Source organism: Arvicanthis niloticus, chromosome 3, assembly GCF_011762505.2.
Source record: "Arvicanthis niloticus isolate mArvNil1 chromosome 3, mArvNil1.pat.X, whole genome shotgun sequence".
In the NCBI taxonomy this organism is placed as follows: Eukaryota; Metazoa; Chordata; class Mammalia; order Rodentia; family Muridae; genus Arvicanthis; species Arvicanthis niloticus.
The window spans coordinates 68,432,071-68,459,106 of NC_047660.1; the positions used below are offsets into that span (position 1 = coordinate 68,432,071).

General features: G+C 41.5%; 1 protein-coding gene across 6 annotated transcripts; it reads left to right on the forward strand.

Moving 5' to 3' along the window:
* Positions 1-351: 351 nt before the first annotated feature.
* On the forward strand, positions 352-25,719 carry Ccdc198 (coiled-coil domain containing 198). Of its 6 annotated transcripts, XR_013109385.1 has the most exons (9): positions 353-445; positions 532-758; positions 2,003-2,085; positions 13,903-13,989; positions 15,304-15,402; positions 16,884-17,043; positions 20,548-20,871; positions 22,525-22,621; positions 24,816-25,719. XR_013109385.1 is itself a non-coding variant. In XM_076931133.1 (8 exons), the coding sequence occupies exons 2-7, from the start codon at positions 536-538 to the stop codon at positions 22,617-22,619; spliced, it is 750 nt and encodes a 249-aa protein (XP_076787248.1). In that variant the 5' UTR covers positions 352-435; positions 532-535; the 3' UTR covers positions 22,620-22,621; positions 24,816-24,960. The 6 variants fall into 6 exon arrangements, 5 of the variants coding, with proteins under 5 accessions (XP_076787248.1, XP_076787245.1, XP_034354708.1 ...); XM_076931133.1 differs by lacking the exon at positions 20,548-20,871 and having other exon boundaries at positions 352-435; positions 15,301-15,402; positions 24,816-24,960; XM_076931130.1 differs by lacking the exons at positions 20,548-20,871; positions 22,525-22,621 and having other exon boundaries at positions 352-435; positions 24,816-25,718.
* Positions 25,720-27,036: the final 1,317 nt, after the last annotated feature.

The window sequence follows — 27,036 nt, forward strand, 5'->3', positions numbered from 1 at the left end:
AATCAAATGAAGCATTATCCACTCCTGCTTCTACATATACTCTAATTAAAATTATAGATTAACAAAGCCCTAACTCACTAGCATCTGTCCTCTCATTTCTAACAACTTAGCTCTTCTGAGTTGTTAGTGTGTCTCAACATGTTTATTATGAAAGGGCGCTTCTAAGACTTCTCTAAAACCCTGTTCTGCATGACTGGTAATGGCTTGGGGTTGGATAATTGTTTAATGATCAATAGAAACTTCTCTCCATGTAACTGAGTTTTTCAGAGAGTAGAATAACCAAGTCAATGTTTAACTGCATTCTTTAGTTCTGGAATGGCAAAGTAGAAGTTGAAGGAAAGTCTCCATGGAAACCAACCTCCCAGGAAGTGGCCAGAGAAGTTAGTGTCCGGGGTACAGAACAGGAAAGATGTCATGAAGGAAACACCTGCTTCGGTAAGCCGAGGTAAATTCTTGAAAATTCGTAACTAAATCAAGCTCTGTAGAGGCCCTCACCCTCACCATCATGGTTTTCTTCTCAATATCTTCAAGGAACATGGGCCTGAGCCACTCCAAGGCTCACCCTCGGGTAATCAAAGTCACACCTTTACAAAGCCAAGAAGCAGAAACACCCTCAACTGTCCCTGTGTTCTTTGCATTGAATCAGAACCCGGAAGAAAAGAGTTCATACTCATTCACGAGACTGCAAGACCAAAATCGAACTCTAGAAGGACAGCTACCACCTCTTCGAGAAACCTGGTATGGAAAACTTCCTGCAGGTATGGCAAAACTAAACATGAAGGTTGCATGTCTGGGACTCAGGAGGGCTTTAGTATATTTACATGAATGACTGTCTCCATCTCTGGAAGTCTAGATTATTGAAATGTAGGAGAAGATTTTTCAGTGAGGACTGAATGTTTGTCAGATGAATGTCTTCTGTTACATTTGAATGCTTGTATCAATTCTGGATAAGCTACTTTTTACCCTTCTATATAAGACAGGATCGCCATTTGGTCTCACCTGAGTCTGTTGTGATTTCAATGCTTATGCCCACCTCCTTATTCAGTCACAAATAATGTTGACAGTTTCGAAGACCACAGAGATTACAAAGCCATAGATGAGCTAAATGGTGGCAGTCATGCTCCAGTTGGGTCCTAAATTTAAGACTTGTCTCCAGGGGGATTTAATGCATCAGGCTTTGTAGTTTTGAGAGTAGCACATTAGGAGTAGACCTCTCCAATGTGAATTTTGAAACCAACCCAAACAGAATCGATTTACTACATAAGGGACAGTGAGTGAGTCACCCTTCCTTAACCCCATGTTCTTCATGGTCATCACAGAATTAAGAAACTTTTTCCTACAATGATGGGAAGCTCTGGGCCTGAAATGTCTGCAAGTTGTTCTTGGGTATTTATTACAACATGTAAAATGTTTCCTGGTGACCATAAAGATACTTAAAACAGATAATGCTAACTTGGGATGAGAAATTCATATTTACTTGTGTTATCTGGTACATACTCCATATATTTGTCTCATCTTTTCTCTTCTTCACATTCTGCATCGATAACACAAATGGACCCTCCTTCCCTTTATTTGGGAGAAGATTTCATGATATTGAACAAGTGAGCTGAAGATAGAGCACTTGCCTAGCACATGTGAGATCCTGTATTTCATTTCCAGTTCAGAGGAAGATATCATAAGACTAATCAGTAAGTTTCTATTTTCCAGGCTAAATTCTATGTCTGAGTAATACCTGTGATCAGTACATAGTTAATTTTGCAATTTTTGTCAGCCTGGAAGTATATGGAAAAAATAAATCAAATTAAAATGTTCTCACTTGCATTCATGTAGGGACCCTGCTGTGTACATCTCATCTCTGCATTCAACCAGTGAGTTAGGCATGTATAATTGAAAAATGCAAATTTTATATATAGTGACTACTAAATGATGATCAGCCTGGATGCCTAACTTGACAATAAATTGATTTTAATGGTTTATTATTGCCCCCCTCCAATCTTTCAAGTATCCAGGGCCGTGTATCTTGACATCCCACTGAAACATGAAGAAACAAGTATTATCAAAAGGCATCCACCCCGAAGAATTCAAGTAAGATAAATTTAAAAGTCTTCTTTAGGAATGTCTTTGCTTTAATACTTCACACCCCTTTTCATCCATAATCATAAAGCCTTAAATACCTTATTAATGAGATGCAGTTACAAAGAATATTGACAGTTGTAACAGCCATAGTATTAGAATTTTCTTCAGCAGTGATGTCACTTTTGAGGTTCATAACCCCTCTCCCCAAGAAAAGGATGTTAACAAGGAAATAGGCTAGAGATTTAAAGGGCCTGAATCTAGCACTTGGTTGACTGAGTATTTGAAAATGACAACTACTACTACTATTCAAGTCAAACACCACATAGGAACTTGACCTATGTCATTCAGGCAGTCCTCTAGCCCAATATAAGAAAAAAATACCATCTTTTATTTATACATATGGTTCAGAGAATGAAGTAACTTGTCAAAAAATACTCGAGGTATTAGCCAGGCCTCAGATACTTCTAACCTTCAGCTAAAGTGGTCTCCATCTCCCCTTGATCCCATCCTTTAGTCATCTTAGATGTTATAAACAGTCGTTGAAGTTAGGAACACTGGGGCCAGATGTCATGGTGCACCACCTTAATCTTAGCCCTTGGAAGGCAGGTGCAAGCAGATATCTGTGAGTTCAAGGCCAGCCAGGGCTACATCATGGCTGTCTAAAAGAGAGGGGACGGGGGAATAAGGGACATCAGAGCAAGAATTTTTAATGCATTCACCTTGATTTAAAATGTCATAGATTCCCTTTAGGGAAATAAATTCCAATAGGACATCTCATCCTAAAAAGAGAAAAAGATCAGAGTGAGTCCTTGGAAATGAGTGTCAGGTAACAGAAGGCATGGGGCTCTCTGAGCAAAGGAAGCAGCCAAACCCTGCCTGCTACATTTAGCCAGACACCTGGACTGGTTCCAGGGGTTAATGGAGCTCGGTGTTGAGGACTGTTGTCTGTTAGTTCTTATGTACCTAACTTCTTTGGAAGCTCAAAAATATTACTTGAAATGATTATTACCTTTAGTTCCAAATGAGCATTTCTTCCTGAAATTTTAGAAAACACAAAGATAGTTTAGTTCAAGAAAAGTAAATGGTAAATGTAATGAATCAATGTCTAATTTTAAAATATGAGAGTATCACTAGCTTAGCAGAGAAACCTAAAGCTGGCTTTATTCTTAAACTAAATACGTTCTTTCAAGGGAGTATTTAATATATGTCCCTACAAATCCCTGACACTGGCTAACTCAAACAGAAGAAATCACTACAACCAGAGAAATATATTCATGTGGTACTCTCTAGACCACAGAATAATTTTAATATTTACCAATCCTAAATAAGCTAAGGTTAGGTTTTGATTCCCCCAAGTTCAAAAAAAGGACGTGAATATTTCCAAGTCTGACACTGTACCCCACAAACTAGCAAACCACCTTAAGATTAAAGAATCAAGACACATTATCTGAGCACAAAGACTATGCTTTCTTTATTCAGTGTTACATCTTCAGCCACTGACAATCTGAGCCACACAAAGTTTAATAGTGAGTGAGTGAATGAATGGATGGATAGATGGATGAATGAAAGGAGGTTCATTCTTGGGGGGAAGGAAATATGCCAAGTGTACAAAGATATCAATGTGCTTAGTTATAAGAATATAGGGATGTTTTGTTGAACCCAAGAGCTGGAAGACACTAGACTTAGAAAAGTTCTGACAGGCCAAATTCTATATAGCCTGCCTGAGTTCTGTACTATAAACCTGCTTTCATTTCTCTCAAAGATCAGTGTTTTCTGTGCCTCAGGGCCACCCTGAACTTGGCTCTTACATATCTAATCAAGTGGACAGAGTTGACTGACCATGGCTGGGATTCCTAATTCCTGTAGAGGAAAGATCTTATTGGCTCAGCTTCACTAACGATTCCAGCTCTGATCCAATGAGCTGGGAGCAGAAGACATGCTTGCGCTCTAGAGCCGTGGGCAGAGGAGGCACCCTGTAGGCTCTGGAGTCAGCTCCCAGATAAAAGGGAAATCACTAGGAACTTGGCAGACACTCCTAAAGATATCATCTATAATTATCTTCACAAATGAGGCTCAGCACATTTTCCACCACAAATGGGTTTTTGAGAGAATAATAAATGCTGGGTTCCCATGACATGCTAATTAATAGCCTGATCTCGGCCAAAGAAAATTCTAAAAGTATTTTTAATTATTAAACCAAACCTAATTGCATCCTAAGTAATTTGAGTTGGGTATTTGGCAATCTCCACTTCCTGAACATCTCTACTCCTAAGGATCACCTCTTCCTGGAGGGGAGACCTAAGCCTCTCTGCTTGGGAGTTATTCATCAATAATGCCCCCCCCCAACCCTCATGGAGAAGAATCGATCAGCAGCGCCCCCTCTGGCCTGCCCATCTACTCCGATCATGAGCCTCACCCCAACCCCTGAATATTGACTCAGGTAGTCTAGCTGGATAATTCTTTAATTTCCAGAGTTTTTTTTTTTTAATTCCAGCATCCTTATAAGGCTCATCCTGAACAAGCTATTAACCATTGCAACCCCCATCCCAGCAGTCCTGACTCCTCAGACCTTCTCTCTCATGTCTTCCCACCCCACCCCCATTCCACACACACTAAGATATTGATACTATACTTGAGAGTCCCTAATTCTAACATGTGAAGTCCAAAGTGTTGTAAAATCCAGTTTTATCTAAACACTGACATTACCACAGGAGAAAAGTTCTAAACCTGATCTCTAGTGATAGTTTGCAGCCAAAAAACAAAAACACTGAAAATACTGTGTAAAATTACCTTCAGCTACTGTGCCTAGCAAACACATGAAACAAACTGTGTTTAGCCTTGGGTCCCATTCCCAAGATGTCTCATTATATACATGCAAATCATTGAAAAGCAAAAATAAAATCCCAAATTTGAAACACTACTGGTCCCAAGAAACTCAAGTAAGAGATACTGAACATATATAATATATGCGGTGGAATTTTGATACACACTGGCACCAAAGTCCCCAAAGAAAACTGATGGTACACTGAGATTATAGTAATTCAGGGAATTTTCCTTTGTAACCCTCCTTGCACAGAAGTCTGGCTAAGAGAAATAGTCAAAGATAGCGCAGAAAGCGTTAGAGGTGGCAGACAGGTAACCAGCTCTAGGCCAAGGCAAGGGAAGACATTTCTAGAGCCTGAAAGGATAAAGTCAGATAGAGGAAGCTGCATTGAGGGTAAGAGTGATCTTCCACTGAGAGACATGGTCACCAAATGCTACCTTGTGGCAAGTCAGAAGCCCAAATACCTAAGCTCATTGTCATCCTCAGTGATTACATCCAATAGGAAGCCAGAGGCAAGGAAGCTGCTGCATGGGTACAGGCAGAAAACTGCTGGCAAGTGGTCAGTTGGATCTGGAGGGACCAAGGAAAGCTGCCTGGCACCACGCCATTCAAGTTCAGGCGTTTCCTTTAGGCTTACTGCTGAGTGTTAAATTTTATCAGTTTTTGTCTCTGTCTATTAAAATAATCACATACACCCACACACAGAAATATGCCCACCCACACAAAAATAAACATTTCCATGGGTTTGCTTTCCTCTAGTTAATACAGTATAAAGTATATAATGGTATAAACCTGACTTGGTCATGAGATAAGTGCATACATTCATTGCTGAGCTGAAATTCCTAAGACTGTGCATCTTCTTTAATAATGGAGATAAACCTACACTTTTCTAACACAGTTTCATATCAGCTTTGCCATCAACGTTGAATTAGTCTTATAAATATGAGATTTCACATCCTTCTTTTCCAAAACATTTATTATAACATAGGCTCTAGTCCCCAACATTTAGTAAAAACCATTTTTAGACTCTTAGACTTGTAAGAAAAGTGATAATTTTTCCTACTAGCTTAATTTATAGGTCTGGGTTCGTTTGAGTAACTTATTCTTTCTGAGTGTTTCTTGGAAATTATCCATTTACCAAAGCTTTTGAATTTATTGCTATGGAGTCTTATCTTCGTCATACTTAACCTTTTGCTAAGTCTTTTAAAATGAATCTTCCAGCTTTCAGGTTGAAGTATGTGTTTACGGTGTGTGTGTGTGTGTGTGTGTGTGTGTGTGTGTGTGCACTGTATATGTGGATATGTGTGTGTTGCCTAGAGGTTGATGTCATATATCTTTTTTAATCACCCTCCACTTTATTTACTGACACAGAGTCTCTTCCTGAACCTGGAGTTCACCAATGCAGAGTTTTGCCCTTTATCCCGGGCATCCCATTTCCAACTCCCAAGTAGTAGGTCTCACATTTTCATGGTGAGCATTTTATCTGCTGAGCCATCTACCCATCCCCAAATACATCTATTTCACCTTCCAGTACTGGGCAATGAACCCATACCCCTTACATGCTGAAACAACATGCCATAATAAGCAGCACGACCAAGAACTCAGCCTTGACTTCAAATTGTGAGCCTGAATCTTCTATGGAGCATTTTCCAATCTCCTTATTGAATATAAATAACTCACAGTGTCTTATGGATTGGCTTCCCACAAATATTTGCATTTCTGTCCTGTTTTCTGATCTAGGGAAATATTTATCTTGTACTGAAGCTAAATCATGTCATGTAAACTTTTTTTTTCTTTTGGTTTTCATGGATTGTTCCTCTGAGCAAAGAACTGCATTGCAAAGACTTCATCAGAAATTCTTCTTGGGCCTTAAGTTGTCTCCATGATCATCCACATAAAGCTGTCATAGTGCCACCTTCTCCACTTCCCATAGTCTTAAAAGACATGCACTAGACAAATGTTAAATTTTCTTGAAGTTGCTCTGGCCCACCTTTCTTGTCTTTCTAATAAACAAAAATAGCCTCTCCTAGGTCATAGATTACCACCAAGAACAGAGGTTGTAGGTAGTGTTTGGTTGCGTTACCCTCTGGTCCCAAAGCCCTAACACATGCTCCAGCTGATAATATTGATCATGTGATGGAGAACCAAGTAATTCAGAAACCTTCAGGCAAATATGATATTTCCTAATATTAAAAAAATGACACACAAGTACCACCCTACCATTTCCCTAAACAACTCCTTCCGGTGGTTTTTTTCTACAAGGGATGAAGAGAAGCAACCTCCTCCTTCTGAAGGGAAAGGGACGTGTGTGTGAAACCAGTATTCTGAAGCAATGTCACTGGGCTGGCTTATTTACGTGAAGCCAGTTTTCCCAACCGTTTTCTCTGCATTGCTTCCTAGACATTGCTTCCTAGAGGTTGATGCAGGTGGAAACCTGTTTGCACTGCCACTTGCTGCCATCTAGTGGCTTGGCAAAGAGAATGTTCGGGTTCCTTTTTCAGAAAGTAGATGACTAGAGAGTTATCTACAATATCTACCATTTAAACTTCATCAGAAATGTGAGCCTAAGCAGAAAGCTGAGGACAGGGGCCTGTTGTGGCTCAGACAATCACACTATCAAACCAGAAGCCTGGACCAAAGATTGAGTCATTTTTTAAATGACCCAAATATCTTGGTTCCTTCAGACTCACTGTTCACACTATACACACTGATCATCTACTGTCTACTCGGATGCAGTTCCTTCTGTTACATTAGTGGCAATATGGGATCACTCCACACCCTAACCTTTAAAGAAATCCTCAGCATCTCTGAGAGAGTTTTGAAAACACTCTACTCCCAAGACATACCCCAAGCCTGGGGAATCTCCAGCCCCAGTGAACTGCCTCAGTTCCTTCTGGATTTTGTTTTGAAATTCAAAGGCATTCTGAGGATCAAGCTTCCAAGAGGCAAACAATGAGGTGAAGAACATAGCTTGAGACTGGGTACACATCTGAGCTTGAATCTTAGTGATGTCACTTTCCAGCTGGGCAAACCTGGACAAATTGTTAGCCTTTCTAAAATGTGGGACCCTTATACTTTATACAAGAGGTCCACCAGGGGATACCATATGGCGGTACATTTCCTCAAGGACACAGGTTAGAATGATGGCTACACAGCCATTCAGCCTCATGAATACACACATTCTTCTTTCTTAATTGCTATCAATATTTTATTTATTGTAAAATTTTAAAAACATATTTATCTTAGTTTTCTTTGTTTTTGGTGTTTTTTTGGTTTTTTTTGTTTGTTTCTTTTATTAGATATTTTATTTATTTACAATACAGATGTCATCCTCTTTCCCCATTTTCCCTCCCTAGAACCCTCTATCCTGTACCCCCTCTTCTTTTATAATTTTATACCATTTTGATTATATGCACATATTAAAGTCAGTTCTAGGTTGAGGATCTAGCAATACAATAGATGCAAATAGTCAAGGAACAAGCAATACAATAAACACAAATAGTCAAAGAAAAAGCAAGGCATTAAACCCAATTATGTGAACACTCCCACGATCACTGTTTCTAAAGGCTTATCAGGATGACCAAAGTATCTGAGCCTACTTCCCTATCCTAGCCCAAAGTCATTTTCATGTCTGAAGCCTACTTCCTTGTTGTAGCCTAAAATTTAGATTCCTGTCTGAAATTACTTCTTTGTTCTGGCCTAATATTTGGAATCCTGCCTGAGATTACTTCTTTGTTGTAGCCTATGATTTAGACTCCTACCTGAAATTACTTCTTGGTTCTACTCTAGTGTCAGATTCCTGATTGAAGCCTACTTCCTTGTCCTTGGCCCATGTCAGCTTCTTGCCAAGCACCCCCAAAGGCTCTCCATCTCTGTTAACAAGACTGAGCCTGTCTTAGGTCATACTGACAAGAATGCCTTCCTTACCTGTCATGGAATATGTATTATCAAAGGCAATACACTTCTGTCTTAGGTTGGTAAGGATCTGTGCAGAATCTCACCCATCCTTGGCTTGCCAGCCTGTTAATTTAATAACTCTGTCTAGGGGTCCATTTTCAGGTTTAAGCCATGTTCTTTGGCTGCCAACATTTTGTTGATGTTAAAGATAAGCTTTAAAACAATGGGAAGGAATAAAAGTATTCCCAGGACAGGATGGGCTAGCCTAATCAGGCTATATATGCCATTCCTAGGGTTTGTCCAAAATGGAAATACTGAGCTCAGGCCATGGATAATTTTATCGGCATTATCTGCAGCATCAGAGGTCAACAGAGCAGCAGTCTTTAAATTCATACTCTCACTATGCAAAGTTAACACACCCAGAGAGGTGTTAGGATTATGACAAATATCCTACAGGTGTCTTTAAACTTTTTTCTAATTATAATAACAATCATTGTGAATTTCAAAAGTGACACTACTCCAATGATATTTGTCATGACACTTGAGATGGCTCCTAACTCTTGAACCCTGAACTTCCTTCAGATAATTTGAATGGGTTATAGAGCATCATTCGTTGTTCCAGATACCTATATAAATCCTTTTGTATACTCAATACATTAGTAACATTTTTTGCTAGATGGTTAACAAAAATAGCTGTCTTAACTCTTTATATCAATGCTACTGCAGAAGCAGTGGTCCTAGCTATTAATGGAATTAAAGCTGTTATACCAGCAATAATCCAGCCGGCTCCCCTCTTGTTTCTGATTAAAGCCTAACTCACTTCTTCCAGAACTTTCAAGATTTTTTTCATAGAATCAAGGTTTTGTAATATTCAGGGCAATGAGATGAAAGCTGGTTGATAGACCCCCACAACAGACATGCCAGGTTTTAACACACTAACATAATTGGAAATTATACAGTCAATGCAACTTACAATAAATGCTGTAGAAGAGACAAAACCAATTTAGCTTGACAATTAAAAGAGTCTTAAAACATGCACTAACCCTTGTTTGAAATCCAGATCCTGTCTCCTCATTATCTCTTGCTATCCTAACATAGTGAGCTACAGCTAGCTTCCACATATGTCTCTGACAAAGTCCAGATCCAGTCTTCCAAAAGTAGACTGTTATTTCCCATATTGGATTGATTTCTAGACAAGTATGTGATTGAATCCTAATAGCTGGGCACCTTTAAGAAGAATACAAGAGACATAATTTCTCTTTTCGATTCTCTATCTCACAAAGTCTAAAAACTTGAGGCAAGGCAGCTTGTCCCATCTGGGGTATAGTCAAGCAAAGGTGGGTCAAAAACATATGTCCAATACAGCTCCCCAGTCACCCTTGTCAGGGCATTCAGCAAGCTCACAGGTTGGCATCATTCCTTGTTTCAGCAACAGTATGTCTCACCAATCTTTTTAAAGGTCCATGAGCCTCTTCCACAATACCTTGTCCTTGATGATTATATGAAATCCCCATAATAAATTGTTGACAAAAAGTCTCAACTGCTCAACTACAATTGCCAGGCCCATTATCTTTTTTTTTTAATTGGATATTTTATTTATTTACCTTTCAATGTTATCTCCTCTCCCATATCGCCCCCAAACCCTTTATCCCATCCCCCCTTCTCCTATTTCTATGAGGGTGTGCTCCCGCCATCCTTCCATTCCCACCTCCCTGCTCTCTAATTCCCCAACACTGGGGAATCCAAACTTTCAGGCACCAAAGCCATCCACTTCCACTGATGCCTGACAAGGCCACCCTCAACTACCTATACAGGTGGTGCCATGAGTCCCTCCCTTTGTGTTCTCAGGCTGGAGGTTTTAGAATGGCTACTCCAGCTTGTTTCTTAGGGCCATTTTCTTGAAAAATTATTTTCCAGCCTTTTACTCTAGTGTCTGTCTTTGTCACTGAGGTAGGTTTCCTGTATGCACCAAAATGCTGGGTCCTGTTTATGTATACAGTCCGTTGGCCTATGTTTTTTACCTGGGGAATTGAGTCTATTGATGTTAGGAGATGTTAAGGAACAGTGATTGTTGCTTCCTGTTATTTTTGTTATTAGAGGTAGAATTATCTTTGTGTGGCTATCTTCTTTTGGATTTTTTGGAAGAGGATTACTTTCTTGCTCTTTCTAGGGTATAATTTCCCTCTTTGTATTGGAGCTTTCCTGCTATTATCCTTTGTAGTGCTGGGTTTGTGGAAAGATATTGTGTAAATTTGGTTTTGCCGTAGAATATCTTGTTTTCTCCATCTAGGGTAATTGAGAGTTTTGCTGGGTATAGTAGCCTGAGCTGGCATTTGTGTTCTCGTAGGGTCTGTATGACATCTGTCCAGCATCTTCTTGCTTTTATAGTCTCTGGTGAGAAGTCTGGTGTAATTCTGATAGGTCTGCCTTTATATGTTACTTGGCCTTTTTCCCTTACTGCATTTAATATTCTTTCTTTGTTTTGTGCATTTGGTGTTTTGATTATTATGTGACGGGAGGTATTTCTTTTCTGGTCTAGTCTATTTGGCATTCTATAGGTTTCTTGTATATTTATGGGAATCTTGTTCTTTAGGTTAGGGAAGTTTTCTTCTATAATTTTGTTGAAGATATTTACTGGTCCTTTAAGTTGGACTCTTCACTCTCATCTATACCTATTATCCTTAGGCTTGGTCTTCTCATTGTGTCCTGGATTTCCTGGATGTTTTGTGTTAAGAACTTTTTGCATTTTGCATTTTCTTTGACAGTTGTGTCAATATTTTTTATGGTATCTTCTGCACCTGAGATTCTCTCTTCTATCTCTTGAATTCTATTTTGATGCTTGTGTCTATGACTCCTGATTTTTTTTCCCTAGGTTTTCTATCTCCAGGGTAGTCTCCCTTTGTGATCTCTTTATTGTTTCTACTTCCATTTTTACGTCCTGGATGGTTTTGTTCAATTCCTTCACCTGTTTGATTGTGTTCTCTTGGAATTCTTTAAGGGATTTTTGTGTTTCCTCTTTAAGGGCTGCTACCTGACCTGTATACCTGTGTTCTCAAATTTTTTGAGAGTTTTATGTCAGTCTTAAAGTCCTCTATCATCATCATTAGAAGTGATTTTAAGTCTGAATCTTGCTTTCCTAGTGATATGGGAAATTCAGGACTTTCTAGTGTGGGAGAACTAGGTTCTAATGATGCCAAGTATCCTGGGTTGCTGATGCTTATATTCTTGCGCTTGCCTTTCACTATCTGGATTTCCTTAGTGCTACCTGCCCTGTCTCTGACTGGAGCCTGTCTTTCCTATTATCTTGGTTGTATCAGAACTGTGTGGGGTGGGTGTTACTATTGGGTTTAGAGCTGGGGCCCAAGATCTGCTCAGTGCTTAGGTGCAAACAGGAGACGGGAAGGAAGGAACCAGTGCTCTGGGCCAGATCCCAGTGGGTCTCAGTTACTCCCTGTTTGAGTCAGGTGTTGCTGTCTCCTTACCTAAGATACTGCCCAGGTTAGAGCTCCTGGGAGCCCAGCTTCCTCTGGGTTCTGTGAGATTGGGTGCAGAGCTGCCACCTGGGATCTGCTCAATGCTCGGGCCCAGACCGGAAGCGAATACACACATTCTTAAGACTCACCCATGCAGAGGAAACACAAACCTTTCTTTTCTTCCTTTAGCCAAACCCCTGGCTGTTATAGATTCTTCCTCCCATAGGTGTCTGGAAGGTTCCCTCCCCCTTAGTCTCTCCCTCCAGCATTCTGACACAATCAGCTGCTACATCCTAAACTAGCAACTCCATGCCCTGAAATGCTAAGAGTGAGGGGAACAAAAGGCTTCTCTTGGTCACCTCTCATGGCTTCTTTGCTGGGTTAAGTTAAAGGATCCGATCTCATGAGAATTGTGTTTCACAGTCACCAGTGATTATGGCTGAGGTGGCTGAGGATGCTTCTTTGGTGAGAGTAGAGCAGATAGACAGTTCTCACCTCAGAGACTTCCTAGATGTGAAGAGCTCAGCTCTGTCTCCCTGAGTGAATAAACTCTGCAGACACCCTCTGCATGTCAACATGAGGAGACAAGCTTTGTCTTCCATGCTCAACTTTGTAGAGCCCAAATTCTTCTGAGGTGAAGGAAGGCTGGGCAGTGGGCTAGAGCGATGGCTTAATGAGTAAAGTGCTTACTGTGCAAGGATGAGGACCAGACTTTGGATACCCAACACCCAAAAAAAACCTAAAAAGCCAAGTCTGAAAGAATTCAGGTGTGACAGGGCACATCTGTAAAGGCAGCAGATTGGGATTGGAGGGGCTTTGTATAAAAACAGAAGGATCCCAGGGGTGCCCAGGCTTGCCATCTCTTGGAATCAGTTACAAGCTCAGTGAGAGAAGTCCTGTCTCATAATTAAAATATAAGGTTGAAAACTATAGAACAACACCTGACATCAACCCTTGGTCTCTACAAGTACACACATTGAGAGATGTGCCTGTATATGCATGCGCACGTGACTGCACACACACACACACACACACACACACACACATAGACACAGAGGTGCAGGGTAACTTAGACCCATGGATATACTTCTGCTCAGTTTCAGTGAACCTTTTTAGGCTCCAGTAAATGTCTTCCATAAAACCTACTCCTTGCTAGAAAAAAAAAAAAAATGACCCTACCATTTGTTAGCACTTAGTACTTTTTTCTAAGTGTGCCTTATCACTCATGATTACTGAAGTAGCTTCCCCCAGAGACTTTCCTAAGGAGTGGGACAGTACTGGGTGGTTAAGGGAAGAGCAGGTGTATCTCCAGACTCTTTCATCTCCACTAGTCTAAAACCCCAGCTATTTGGTAACTTTGAACACAGTTCCTCAATACAAAGGGGAAAGTACTCAACTCCCTGACCAAGATTTTGATTAATAACTCACTGAAAACAATGAGATAGAACAATAAAGAACCCTCTAGGTCAAAAAGCCCTTCTCACAGATGACAGCAGTGACACTGTGGGTATGACCTTCCCAGGAGTAAGTGCCACTTTCACACAGTGCTCAGGTAGTTTAATGTATCTGCTTTTGTGTTTCATCCTCTCGTGGCATGAGGGATGCTGAATACTCTAAATATTGGACTTCTAGAAGCTTGAACCCATTGACCTGCCACAAGCAATTACCTCTGAAAGGCTTCTGTGCCAGCAAGAAGCCAGAACAAAGCCCAGTGCAAAGGTGAGCTGGGGCAGCTATAGACTGGGGTAAGTGGGTGAGACTGGGGAAGTCACTCTTTTCAAGTTTCCCCTTCACACAGGAGTTCAAAGCCAAAGCAGACTGTTCAGTCCTTGGCGGGTAGAATGTTTGAAGTGTCAGTGCTTGCCTATGCCTGCTTCCAACTGGCAAGTGCTCTCCACTCTCGGGTGAGGCTGGGCTCTGTCTGCTTTATGGAGAAAACAGAGCCATGTAGATGAAAAAGGGAATCTTACATGGAAACTGATGGTTCTATAAGTTTCATCTGTGCTGGGGGAAAGTCAGCATAGCTCTTCCTTTCACTCCTCCTGGGTTTAAAATTCCCTCTCAGGCTCCAGGGGAGAGCTTATTCAGTAGTTGTTCCTGACTTCTGAGCCACCAACCATCATCAAAACATAATCCCAGGGAAGGCCTTTGGTTAGCTTTGCCCTTCTAAACTGAAAGCTGTTTGTAGGGGTCATTTTCAAACTGTGTCCTGACTCATTCTGGAGCCAGCCAGACACTGCTGCAGCATGGTAAGAGACACCCGGGTGTTGCAGGCCCTCAAGTTCATGCTTAAGGTACTGGCAGTGGCGGCAGCCGTCCTCTAAGTTTCTGTATCATCCAACATATTGTCCACAGGGCAGCACCAAGGGTTGTTGCCAGCTCTGTCCTTCACCTCTGAGTAACAGCAGGTGACAAATGAAAATGCATTCACCGATGCTTGCCCTCAATAGCTATCTATGCCACTGAATTTCATGACAAACTAAGGGGAGAGCAGCAGACTTATCAGTCAGTAGTCATTTCAAAGTTCCCTTAACTGCCATGCTCCCTGTGGTCATATTTGAATATGAAAACATCCTGTAGAGAAGTAAGTTCCACTGAACCACTTGGGGGTGCTCCTCTCTCGTGCCACAGCCAGCTAATCAATGCTGGATGACATAGGAAGAGAAAGGAAAGTCTCATCAAACCCAGACACTTTTCTAGAGAGATATTAAAAGCATCTGTTGGTGAGGGAAATGGTACACTGTCGAGGTGCGATTATCAAAATGAAATTGTCAAAACCTTGCATTCCAGGCTTTCGACACTCTGCAAGAACCTTTAAAACACTATTAGATACACAGCAGACTGCCACTTCATTCACAGACAGCTATGAAGGACTTGTCAGGGACACACACCAGTATAGCTTTATCATGACAGGCGATCACTATGGATTACAATGGATTAAGATCTCCTGCTCCAAGTGGGATTGAAGGCTGTGGATTGCAGAGACCAGCAACAATGACTCCAAACTAATAAACATGTCATCTTTCACAGCAGGAAAATGAGAAGAAAATTCAACTTCCTATGAACACTTCTGGGAAGAGACAGTATTTACATAAGATGAAAATGTTAGAGCTGAACCATAAAAGACAAGAGGTAATGAGAAGGTCGCATTTACCAAATATGGAGGAGGGCATCATCACTGCCCACCAAGGCCAGTCTATACTCACTACTGGAGCAGAAGCTGCCACTGCTCGAGGTGGAAGACATGGGAGGATGGCCTTTGCTCCCAGCCTTGATGCCTTTTAATGATTTTTTTTTAACATTTATTTCCTTATTTTGTGGGGGCAAAAGGCACACACATGTGCTACAGTGCATATCTAGGGACCAGAGACCAACTTTTTATAGTAGATTTTATTTTCTTCCATCCTGTGGGTACTAGGTATCTAACTCAGATTTTCAAACTTGGCAGCAAGCTCTCTTAGTTACTGAGCCATCTCACTGGTCCCTTGAGTGTCCCTTTCTCTTTGTCTTTGTTTTGCTTCTGACATAGGTCTCATTACATAATCCTGGCTGGCCTGGAACTCACTCTGTAGGCCAAGATGGCCTTCTGCCTCCTCATTGTTGGGATTAAAGATCTGCACCACAAAGCCTAGCTTGTGTCTTTTTTAAAAACCAGAAAGTAGGGTAGGCTCATAATACTTGTTTCTTGGTTTACTTAGGGAAAAGAAGTCAGGCTTTTTTCTGATACACAGGCCTCTTCCTGTAATCCATGCCACAGAATTTTCTATAGAGAAACACTTGGTGCTCGGCATGTTTGTACCACATGCTTCCGAGGCTGTGCAGGAGGATTGCCTCAAGGTCTAGGCCAACCTGGGTTACATAGAAAGTTTTAGGACAGCCTGAGCTAGGGAATGAACCCCTGTTTCCTTTTCTGCTGCTGTAAGATAATACCAAAATGTGTCAATTAACAAAGACAAGGAAGATACTGCTTGTCGTGCTGGAGGTGGAAAAGCCTAAGACTGAGATACTTGCAGTTGATAAGAGGGGACACAACACAGCACAAGCAGGGGACGCAGAAGGTGACAATGTTCTTGAGAGTGAGGTATTAGGAGCAAGCCAAGGCAGCTAAGCAGCCTCTATATTTTTCCAGGGAGAAGTAGCCTCCTCCTGTGGCAATAGCTTTACTCTATCCTGAAGGTGAGCCATCTCTTAAAGGTCCACCTACAAATTAGCATAAGGATTGGGGTGTGAATATGTTTCCAACTTATAAATTTAGGAAGACACACTGGAACACTTTCTCCAGTAAAGCTCTGCAACTGTCCTGCCCTAAACCCTCCCTCTCTAAGGAAGCATCCTGTGATTCTGTCTTCTGTAATTCCAAACACCTCACCTACAGAGGCCAACAGGCTTCCTCATTCCATTGGCCATGCCTCTCTGAGACAGTGAGCATGCTCATGTGTCTCCTAACAAGCCTGAGAATAAAGTTCCCACACCATGTGATGGGAAGAAAACCACTCCACTGTGTTCAAGGGTGCCCAAGTCTGTGAACTGTCTTCTTTTGATGTTGCTGAGATGCTAACCTGGTCTGGGAAAGACTGGGGGAAACATTAACCACTGCTAGCTGATCATTTCAGGCCCAAATGGAGTTGAGGAAGAGTCTTCTAAGTAAAGCAATGCTGGATATGCAAAAGATGAAGGACCATAACGGCAACAAAATCACCCAGAGCAAGCCACGGAGCAAAGGCTATGACATTCTCACCATACTGCCTGATGAAAAAACAGACAGAGACCCAGGTGAGCCATTTCTTTAGTAAAACCTTTCACTAGGCATTTTGGTTTGGTTTGGTTTGGTTTGGTTTGGTTTGGTTTGGTTTGGTTTGGTTTGGTTTGGTTTAGTTTGGGGAGTTTAGTTGTTTTAAGACAGATTTCCATGTAGCGCAGGCTAGGCTCGATATGTAGACAAAGATAACCTTGAACTTCTGATCTTTCTGCCTCCACCTCCCAAGCACTGTATTGCACCACTTTCCCTGGCTTGTTTATGCCATGCTGGGTATTGAACCTAGGGCTTTATCCATGGCAGGCAAATTGTCAGCCAGCCTAGCTGCATCACTGGCTCCCTAGTTTTGTTTGAAACAGTGTCAAACCTGAACTCAAGGTCGTCCCCCAACCTCCACCTCCATATTTTGCACACTGAGATGCAAGCATGTTTTAAACTTCATCAAATAAACATCCATGATGAGGAGGGGAAGAAGAGTAAGGGGATAGCAAATAGCTGTCGCTGAGGGGCTGTGTGACATCTCAGAGTGAGTGGCATGCTGCATTCTATTTTGCATCTCTGGGAGGAAAAGATAAAAGCTTACGCTCTCCATAGAGGCTCCTTTCTTCTCGTAGGTGCTAAGTGCTTTCCAGGCACTCCTGAGATCCCTAGACAGGCTCATAGAATCATCTTACTGTCAAAGACTGGGGGCCTCTTACAGATCCGTGAAGTTGTCTGCACTCACAAGACATGTATTCATCAGACCCTTACCCCTCAAAGCACTCTTGCCCAAGCAGTTCAGCCTTCTTGGGTCCCCAAGAATGACAACAGTCAATCTCGCACCACTGCCTTCTCCACCTGGCTCATGCGGCAGCCACCATCTTTACTGGGGAAGCCCTCACGACCCGTGTCACTTAGGCCAGAGCTACATTCCCAGCCCCATATTCTGAAGTTCTAGATGCACTGTCAATGCAGAGTAACCTCATAAAAAGCAGATCTGACCACACCACTCCCCTTCTTAGAAAGCAATCACCAGGGCTGGAGAGTTAGCTGAATGGCCCAGAGTGTGTGCCTTTCTTACAGAGGACCCAAGTTTGGTTCCTAGACTTCATGTATGGTGGCTCAAAACTGCCTGTAACTCCAGTTCTGGGGATTCTGATTCCCTCTTTCAGAATCCTCCAGAACCTACCCACACATTCCATACAATCACAAATACGTACTCATAAATAAAAATAAGTATTTTTTTAAAAAAAAGCAGACAGGGGCTGGAGAGATGACTGAGCAGTAAAGAGTACTGACTGCTCTTCCAGAGGTCCTGAGTTCAATTCCCAGCAACCACATGGTGGCTCACAACCATCTGTAATGGGATCTGATGCCCTCTTCTAGTGTGCCTGAAGATAGCGACAGTGTACTAATATACATAAATAAAACTTTAAAAAATGCAGTCATGAGCTGGGCGGTGGTGGCGCATGCCTTTAATCCCAGCACTTGGGAGGCAGAGGCAGGCGGATTTCTGAGTTCCAGGACAGCCTGGTCTACAGAGTGAGTTCCAGGACAGCCAGGGCTACACAGAGAAACCCTGTTTCGAAAAACAAAAAAAAAAAAAAAAAAAAAAAAAAAAAATGCAGTCATATCTCTAGGAACCTGAAGATAAAACTTCATCTCCTTAACACTGCCTACCTTCTGACTGGTTCTCCTATGGTTCTCACGGCCAGCTCCACGCTCTAGCCTTGGATTGTTCTGGGCTCTCCAACAGTCATTCTCATCCATAACCTGTCTGCCAGGCTGCCTACCAGTCAGAGTGTCCATTAAGCTTTCCCAGTATGTGTTTCCCCAGAAGAAAACCACCTGTGTCCTGTATTGATCACAAACAGAGGTTGCCATGCTGGGGCAAAGCCCCATATCAGTAGGGCTGACCATGATGGAACTACAGAAATACCAAATGAGCATCTAAGATGCAAAACTCACCTGCTGAAGGGGATGCTGTCCCCACTCCAAAGAGTAAGATTCTTAATCAGTAAATTAATTAATTAATTAATCAGTAAATTAAATGAAAGACAGGATAATTGAAAATCACTTTACCTATATCCCAGTTTCAGAGATGGGCTCTGTTGTAGAATAAACAACTTTTGCAACTGAAAACAAATATTGCTAAAACTAAGAAAAAGGCACTCAGCTAAAGTCAAGCACTGTGAGCCATCTCCAGAGAACAAGCCTAAATACACTTCTATCGGCAAAGGCCAAGGAAAATGTGCCAGGCTTGGAGGGACCCAGGAGGGATCACAGACAAGGGTTTTCCATTGCTTTCCTGAGGCTTTTTAAAGAGGCTTCGCTCTGGTCCAGCTGTGGTTTGTTGACTATTCTCTCTCTAAACTAAACCTGCAGTCTCAGTCCTTGGCCACCATGAGTCTCTTGGACTGCATAGTGAGTTCAGATTCCAAACTGGACTCCACAGAGAGAACCTATCTCAAAAGCAGAGCAACCAGCTGGTCTTGTGATCTGGTCTCGACACACATTCTCTCCTCTAATCCTCACACAACTAGAAGGTAAGAGTTAACACTCACCCATGATGTGACACAGCCAGAATTCAAGGTCACATTTACATGACCTCCCTGCTACCACAACCTCCTCGGGTAGTAAGCATCCAGAGCTTTGTCGAGGATGGCCTTGGGAAGTAGGCAGGCCTAGAGCTGTGAGCCCTTACCCATCTTTGAAGAGAAGGCCGAATTTTCGAGTTCTAGACAGAAGCTGAAGAAGCTCACAGATGCTGCCCTTCATATGCTCCTATCCAGGACCTTTCTAGGGTGGGAGCAGAAAGAGGAACCCTAGCTGGAATCTGCTTTTGGACATTTGTCTCAACGAATAGAAACTGAGTCAGAAGCAGAACCCCCTGGAGAGTGGGAACTTTCCTAGCTCCCATCCTCATCCTGGACTAACATCTCTAGATAGAGGTGGCAGGAGAACCCTACATTCTAGTTTTCCAAGTGACTGTAGAGATCAGCTGACCTCAGGTGGACTTGATCTCAGAAAGTGCAATCATCCCTTAGAGTCTATGGGATTTTTTTTCTTTGCAATGACTGGATATAATGTGAATATGCCTGACAAAATGCTTCTAGAAACAGTAACTTACTAGCATGAGGTTAAAAATTCTAGAGGCTGGAGAGATGGCTCAGCAGTTAAGAGCATTGGCTGCTCTTACAAATATCTGGAGTTTGATTCCCAGAAACCACATGGTGGCTCACAACCATCCTTAATGAGATCTGGTGCCCTCTTCTGTCATGTAGCCATACATGCAAACAGAACACTCAGATAGATAGATAGATAGATAGATAGATAGATAGATAGATAGATAGATAGATAGATAGATAGGTAGGTAGGTAGGTAGGTAGGTAGGTAGGTAGGTAGGTAGATAGATAGATAGATAGATAGATAGATAGATAGATAGATAGATAGATAGATAGACAAATAGACAAATAGACAAATGGATAAATAAATAAATACTTTTTAAAAACAAAAATTCTAATTATTCTCATTTAAATTAGATCACATTTAATTAGAATCTCGTGAAGCAATGTCGTTGCCTGCTCCTGAAGCTGCTGGACAGGGAAATCTATTGCTTACTTTTCTGGTTGCTGTGACGAAACTGCTGACAAGAGTTTTGTGGAAGGAAGAGCTTGCTGGTTCTCAGTTCCAGGATACAGTCCATTATGGCTGGGAAGACGTGATGGCAGGAGAGGCTGGTCACATTGTATCTGCAGCCAGGAATCGGGAAGAGATGGACACTGGCCCTCCAGCTTGCTTTCTCCTCTGTCTTTTCTACCCAGTCTGGAACCCAAGCTTATGGGATGGTGCCATCCATATTTAGGGTATGTCTTCCCTCCTCTGTTAAACGTCTGGAAGCACTCTTAAAGATCCACCCAGAGTTGATGATTCCCAATCCGGTCAAGCTGACAATGAAAATTAATTGACACAAGATGTGAAGTATCACCATCTTCACTTTGAAGATGAGGAGACTCTGATTCAATAAGGTTTCCCATTCTCTTGTTGCTTCCATTCATGATACACAGCCCTATAGACAGAAACTTGCAAGGTACTGAGATAATAGTGGACAGAGCTAGCATTTAGAAAGTGATTTTAATCACAGTATTGAGTTCTTCCTCTATGAACCACTAGAGGTCAGGATTATTACCACCTATATTTCACAGATGAGACCAGATCCAGAAAGGACAGGTCTGTGCACAAGGTCACAGACAGATAGTGAGAGATGCTCACTATCTCAGGTTGCTTCACCCCAGAGGCTGCACACTTGACTGCTCTTGCCACTGGCTCAGCAAAGGCTCCCTCCTACTGATCACACAGAACCTCTCTGACTGCTTTCTCTGTCGTCTAAAAGTGGTTCACTTTGCTTTCTCCTGTGTGTGGAAAGAAGCCAGGCTCATATGCAGTCCTGGGCATTCTGGTAGTTGGGGTCTGGCAATGCAGGATCCTCTGTTCCAGCCTTCACTAATTTAACGGTATATCCACTGTTTCTTGTTTCCCTCCAGAAGATAAGATGGGAATTTTAGCTGAGCTTTGTTTTCTGCTGCTTCTTTAAAGCAAAACCACCTTTAATTTTTTTTTTTAGTTTACTCACGTGATAAATCACACATATTAATATAAAATATGTAGTTATGTACAGCATAAAGTGAGCTTCACTGTTTTTGATGTGCGGTTCTGTGAATTTTACAATGTTCATGTGGCCATGTGCTTTCCAGAGGCATGACATGGATACAGCTGGAGGAAACGCACAGATACTGGAATCAAAGTCCTTCACCAAGTTCCCACGGTGCACCCTCTCTGGGGGTAGGCACATCTTTCTCTTCCTAGAGTAGTCTTACATACAGCAGCCTTTCGATCATAGGTTTTTCTGCATTGTTTTATTTTTTAAAAGAATATCTAAGTACATTTATTGCTTTGCTTTGGTAACCCTATCTTTCCATGTGTAAAATGGGGATAAGTAGTATCAGCCATGTAGGGTTCATGTAAAGTTAATCTCACATGTATAAAAGGACACATAAGAGCTAGGGGAATGGCTCCACTGGGAAAGTGTCCCACGAGCTTGAAGACCTGAGTTTGGATCTTTAGTACCCATGTAAAACACCAGGTCGTGGCAGTATGCATTTGTGATCCCAGTGTTACAGAGGCAGAGACAGGGGACCCTTGAGGCTTGCGGGCCAACTAAGCTAGCTAAGTCAGTAAGCTCTGGGTTCAGTGAGTGTCCCTGTCTCAACGATTAAAGTGAAGAGCCATTGAAGGGACACTTATCCTGAACCTCTGGTTTCCACATGAACCTGTGCACACATGTTCTTCTTCATCCCCATTGCACACACAGAAACTGTTTAAGTTTCAGACAAACATATAGGAGTATGGGTAAAATACAAGGGAAGATGGAATTGATGTCTGCATCCATTACTCATCTCATTGAAGCAACAAGGTACCTGGTAAGACCAACTTAAGGAAGGATTTATTCTCGCCCCCAGTTTCAGTGAATGAAATCCAACAGGGAAAGTATGGCATCAGGATCAGGAGACAGCTGCCTACACCTCATCCACAGTCGGGAAGCAGAAGACAATAAATGCAAGTACTCAGCTCACTTTCTTTTATTTGGCCCCAGCCTATAGGATAGTACCACACTCAGGATGGGTCTTCCCATCTCAGTTAACTTAGTCCAGACAATCCCTCCTGGCCATGCTCAGAGGTGGGGCTGGTCTCTTCAATACTTATGGAGCCTATCAAGATAACAGCCAACATTGACCATCACAATGTCTTATACTGAAACAACTTACCTTTTAGAAAAAGGTCACCCTGAATCTATCATTTTAATGTCATCTTCACAATTCTAATCTTCCCCATCCCCCTATATATACTATTTAACTACTAACTCTCTAGTCTTTAAATATATATGTAACTTTGTCTTTGAACTACTGTGATGTGTGTGTATAGCAGTGATAGATTTTTCTAAAACACATATTATAAAATATATGATGATCAAGCATTTCTCATGCTTTCTGTTTCCTATACCATCTAAAATACTCCTGATTCCTTCAGTACACTCCAGAATACATTGCCTTCCCCTGGGGGCAGGGGAGAAGATTAATCCTGTAGTTTTATGCACTGGCTTCTACTCTGCACACCCAAAATCCACTTAGATTTCTAAAGGTCATTCATAATTTTTGTTTTTATTTTTATTGTTTTTAAGTGTATACGCATCAAACATTAAACATACACTATCAAACATCTCATAAGAATGTTGTTACGATTAGCCCATATGTCCCCAAGATTCACCACTGTGTACCCAGGACTGTGTGCATGGTACCTTATTAGTGAGAAGTCAAGACTATACTATAGTGGCAAGACTACACTTTGGGGAACCATTTCTACAGTTCATCACTAGTGACAAGGATGAAACTGAGTGTGTGCATCTGCATCACATACATCTTGAGACTGGTGTGATTTTGGCACCAAAAATGTTGTGGGACTTAAGCTATCGTTGATAATACATTAGAACCCACAACTAATAGACATTTTCTTCCCATTTCAAAGCTCTACTTCCAGTTACATACATTCTAGAAAATTTCCATTCTCAGTGATGTCTCTTGTAGATCATAGCTCATGTTCAGGATAGGGGTAACTGGCAAGCTTAAGCTCTCTTGGTTGAAGTAGTTCCCTGGTTGAGGTCGCCATCACTTCCCATGTCCAAAACAACTCTGATTATGAATGAACTCACCAGTTCATTCATTTTTTGGTTCTCTTAATGACAAAAATATAGAAACGTGGTTTTGTTTTTCTGGTTTTATTTGGGTTTGGTTTGGTTTGGTTTGGTTTGGTTTGGTTTGGTTTGGTTTGGTTTGGTTTGAGACAGATCGCATGTATGTTAGACTTTAACTCAACATGGTTCAATGGATGACCCTGAACTCCTGGACCTCATGCCTCTGCTTCCTGAGTTTTAGAAACACAGGCATTTTCCAGCATCCCATTTCTTATGTGCAGTCCGTGTTGTGCATGCTAATCCAGCACTCTACCAACTGAGCTATTCCCTGTCCCCTAACTTTTAGATAATGTTGCGGATAAGTTGGAGATCTAGGTTTGACTCACTTGTCTTGTTACTTTTAAATCATTAAAGAAAAATTTTAAAAATAGCTAAAGATTAATATTTACAGAGCTAACAGTCTGTGTGTGTGTGTGTGTGTGTATGTGTGTGTGTGTGTGTTAAAAACAATGATCTCAATGTTTAAAAAAAAAAAAAAAAAAAAAAAAAAAGAAAAAAGCAAAACTCAAAAAGGAATCTTTTTTGTAAAAAGATCATGCCAGAATCCAAACTGGGCCAGCAGGCACGTTGGGACAGGCAGTGCGCATGGTTTTTATTGACACAGGTGGTGACTGTGTCTTTTCTGCCTTGGCTGGAGTCCAACCTCACAGTCTTTTGAAACTGGCTAGTTTTGAAAGACTTGTAGAAAGGAAATGAAGGGAAACGAGAAAGAATGGACCACATAAGTCCAAGAACACAGCTGGACCTTTGTGTAAACTGCAGTTTTACCAGGTTCGGGGCAGGGGGATTAAAACATTTGCATAAAAGTTTTATCAGATAGGAAAAAAAAGATCTTAATTCCAATGACAACAACAGTTTTATAGTTTACAGGAAAGGTTAATATTTAATTTTTCTCCCAGTATTAACCTCAAGTAAGTTATTCTATAATAATAATATCATTTTAAATAATCATTCTTAAGGAGACATTTTTTTAAAAAAATACAAACTTTTGCTCTTTGGCAGGAAATCCACAGGATGAAGAATTCTTGGACTATCACACAGAGAATGACTATTGTGTCAGGAAAATTGGCAAATTGGAGACATGGCTTCGTGAACAAGAAGCCCAGGGACAGCTTTTCTGGGACAGTTCCAGCTCTGACTCTGGCGAGCTTGAGAAAGATGAGAGGAGACCACAAGCACTGGTGAGGACCAAGACAGAAAAGATTCCTCTTTATGATGACTTTTACGACAGTGCATAAGAAAGCTAGATGCTACCCCAGGTAGTGAGGGCATGGAATGCCTTGGGTTTGTTTCCTTCCATAAAAATCACTCATATCTGCATATAGCATACTCTGAGGGATGTAAGCTATTTTGATATGCAGAAAGGATGTCATCTGGAGTCTCCTGGGTTAATAACCTTGTCATGTATGCTATTCTTCTATGCCTTAAAACTGAAGGACTGTAACAAAAGTCATTTGTTTGTCTTTTCTGTTGGTAGCTGGACTCAGTGAGGTTGTTCTATTGGTCTCTTAACATAGCTTATGTAATTGGACATCATATGGTTGCTAAGACTGGAGTCACATAAAGTCTGAGCCAGGGCACAAGACAACTAGAATTTGATCACTTTCTATATACTCTGAGTCTCTTCATATAGTCATTGCACCAAGGTAGTAAACTTTTCCTTTAAACCAGTCTAGTGTGCTCAACAGCAAACATCCCAGCTGGAGGAAGCCAGAAGACACAGACGTAACAAGTGTGTAATTGATCCCATCCTAAACCATGTCTACCATTTCCTATCAGTAAATGCAAGTCAGAAACCAAATACTAGCCAATGAAGAGTCCACATAAGGGAATAAGTGCCAAAAAGATGTCCATCCTGAAGACTTTCAATAACACCATGCATCTCAAAACTTGGCAGTGGTTTGCCTTTAGAAGCATATAGTCAGGCAATGGTGATTCTCTCCTTTAATCCCAGCCAGGAGGCAGAGGTGGGCAGGTCTCTGTGAGTTTGAGGCCAGTCTAGTCTACACTGTGAGTTCCAGGGCAGCCAGGGCTACATAGAGGAACTTGGACCCAGGGGCAAGGGAGGAGGAAGAGGAGCAAGAGGAAGAAGAGAAAAAAAGGAGCAGCATGGCAGTGACATGCCCGTAATCCCAGTACCAAGGAGGTTGAGGCAGAAGAATCATGAATTCATGACCTGTCTGGGCTACACAACCGAAGCCTATCTCAATCAACATATCATCAATAAACGCAAATTAAATCCTATAAAAATAGATATGAATATATTTTATATAAATACAAGTGAGCTTTAAAAGAACTATCACCATGATGCACTAAGATCACTCAAGCTACTTTATAAGTAAGTTTCCCAGATAGAAAGTGTTCACAGAGAGATAAATAAGATCAGCAGTGAAAGGTCATTGTAGAATTAAAGTTCAAAATTCACACTACTTCACATAAGTAGTTTAAGTCTTCACTAAGAAATTTCCCAAAAGAAAACAATGGAGGGAAGTGCCACCTAAATTTGAGACTCAGTCTCTTCAAACCAGTCTCTAAGAACATTTTCCAAGGATGGAAGGTAATGGGCCTGTGCTTCTTGTAATTCCCAGTTTTGTCTGCTTTCTTTCTGTGCTTCTTGTGCTAGACAAGAAGCTAAACTGTCTCAAAGGACAATCAGCCATACTAGGTTGCTTGACTACCAGCCTTCTCAAAAGGGGAAGACCCTTTCACAGGTTAAACAAATTCAAAATACCCCTGGTGTCTTCACATACTATGGTGTATATGAAACCTTGAAATAGGAAGGGTAACTCTCAGCATTCAAGATAGTGACATCAGGGGCTGGAGAGATGGCTCAGCAGTGAAAAGCATGTGTTGCTCTTGCAAAGGACCCAGATTAGGTTCCCAGTACCCATATGGCAGTTCACAGCTATCTGTAACTCCAATTCCAGAGGATCTATCTGAGGCCCTCTTTTGACCTCTACAGGCATTGCATGCTTGGTGGTACATGGACATACTTCCAAGTAAAACATCCATACACATAGAAAAGAAAGAAAGAAAGAAAGAGAGAGAGAGAGAGAGAGAGAGAGAGAGAGAGAGAGAGAAAGAAATTTTTAAAAAGCAAAAATTGGCACCAGCATGTGTCACACAAAATTAGACAAAACATTATTCTACAAACTCACTTGGCCATGGACTAGAGCATAGACCACAACCTCTCCCTATGTCATTGATAACTGCATTCCCCAAT

Bases quoted from the DNA above. Each gene is read 5' to 3' on its own strand.
- Ccdc198 (XM_034498817.2), top strand. From the start codon at position 536: ATGGGCCTGAGCCACTCCAAGGCTCACCCTCGGGTAATCAAAGTCACA. The intron at 2,086-13,902 runs GTAAGATAAATT...TTGGACTTCTAG, and splicing joins ATCCACCCCGAAGAATTCAA to AAGCTTGAACCCATTGACCT. The intron at 17,044-24,815 runs GTGAGCCATTTC...GCTCTTTGGCAG, and splicing joins AAAAACAGACAGAGACCCAG to GAAATCCACAGGATGAAGAA.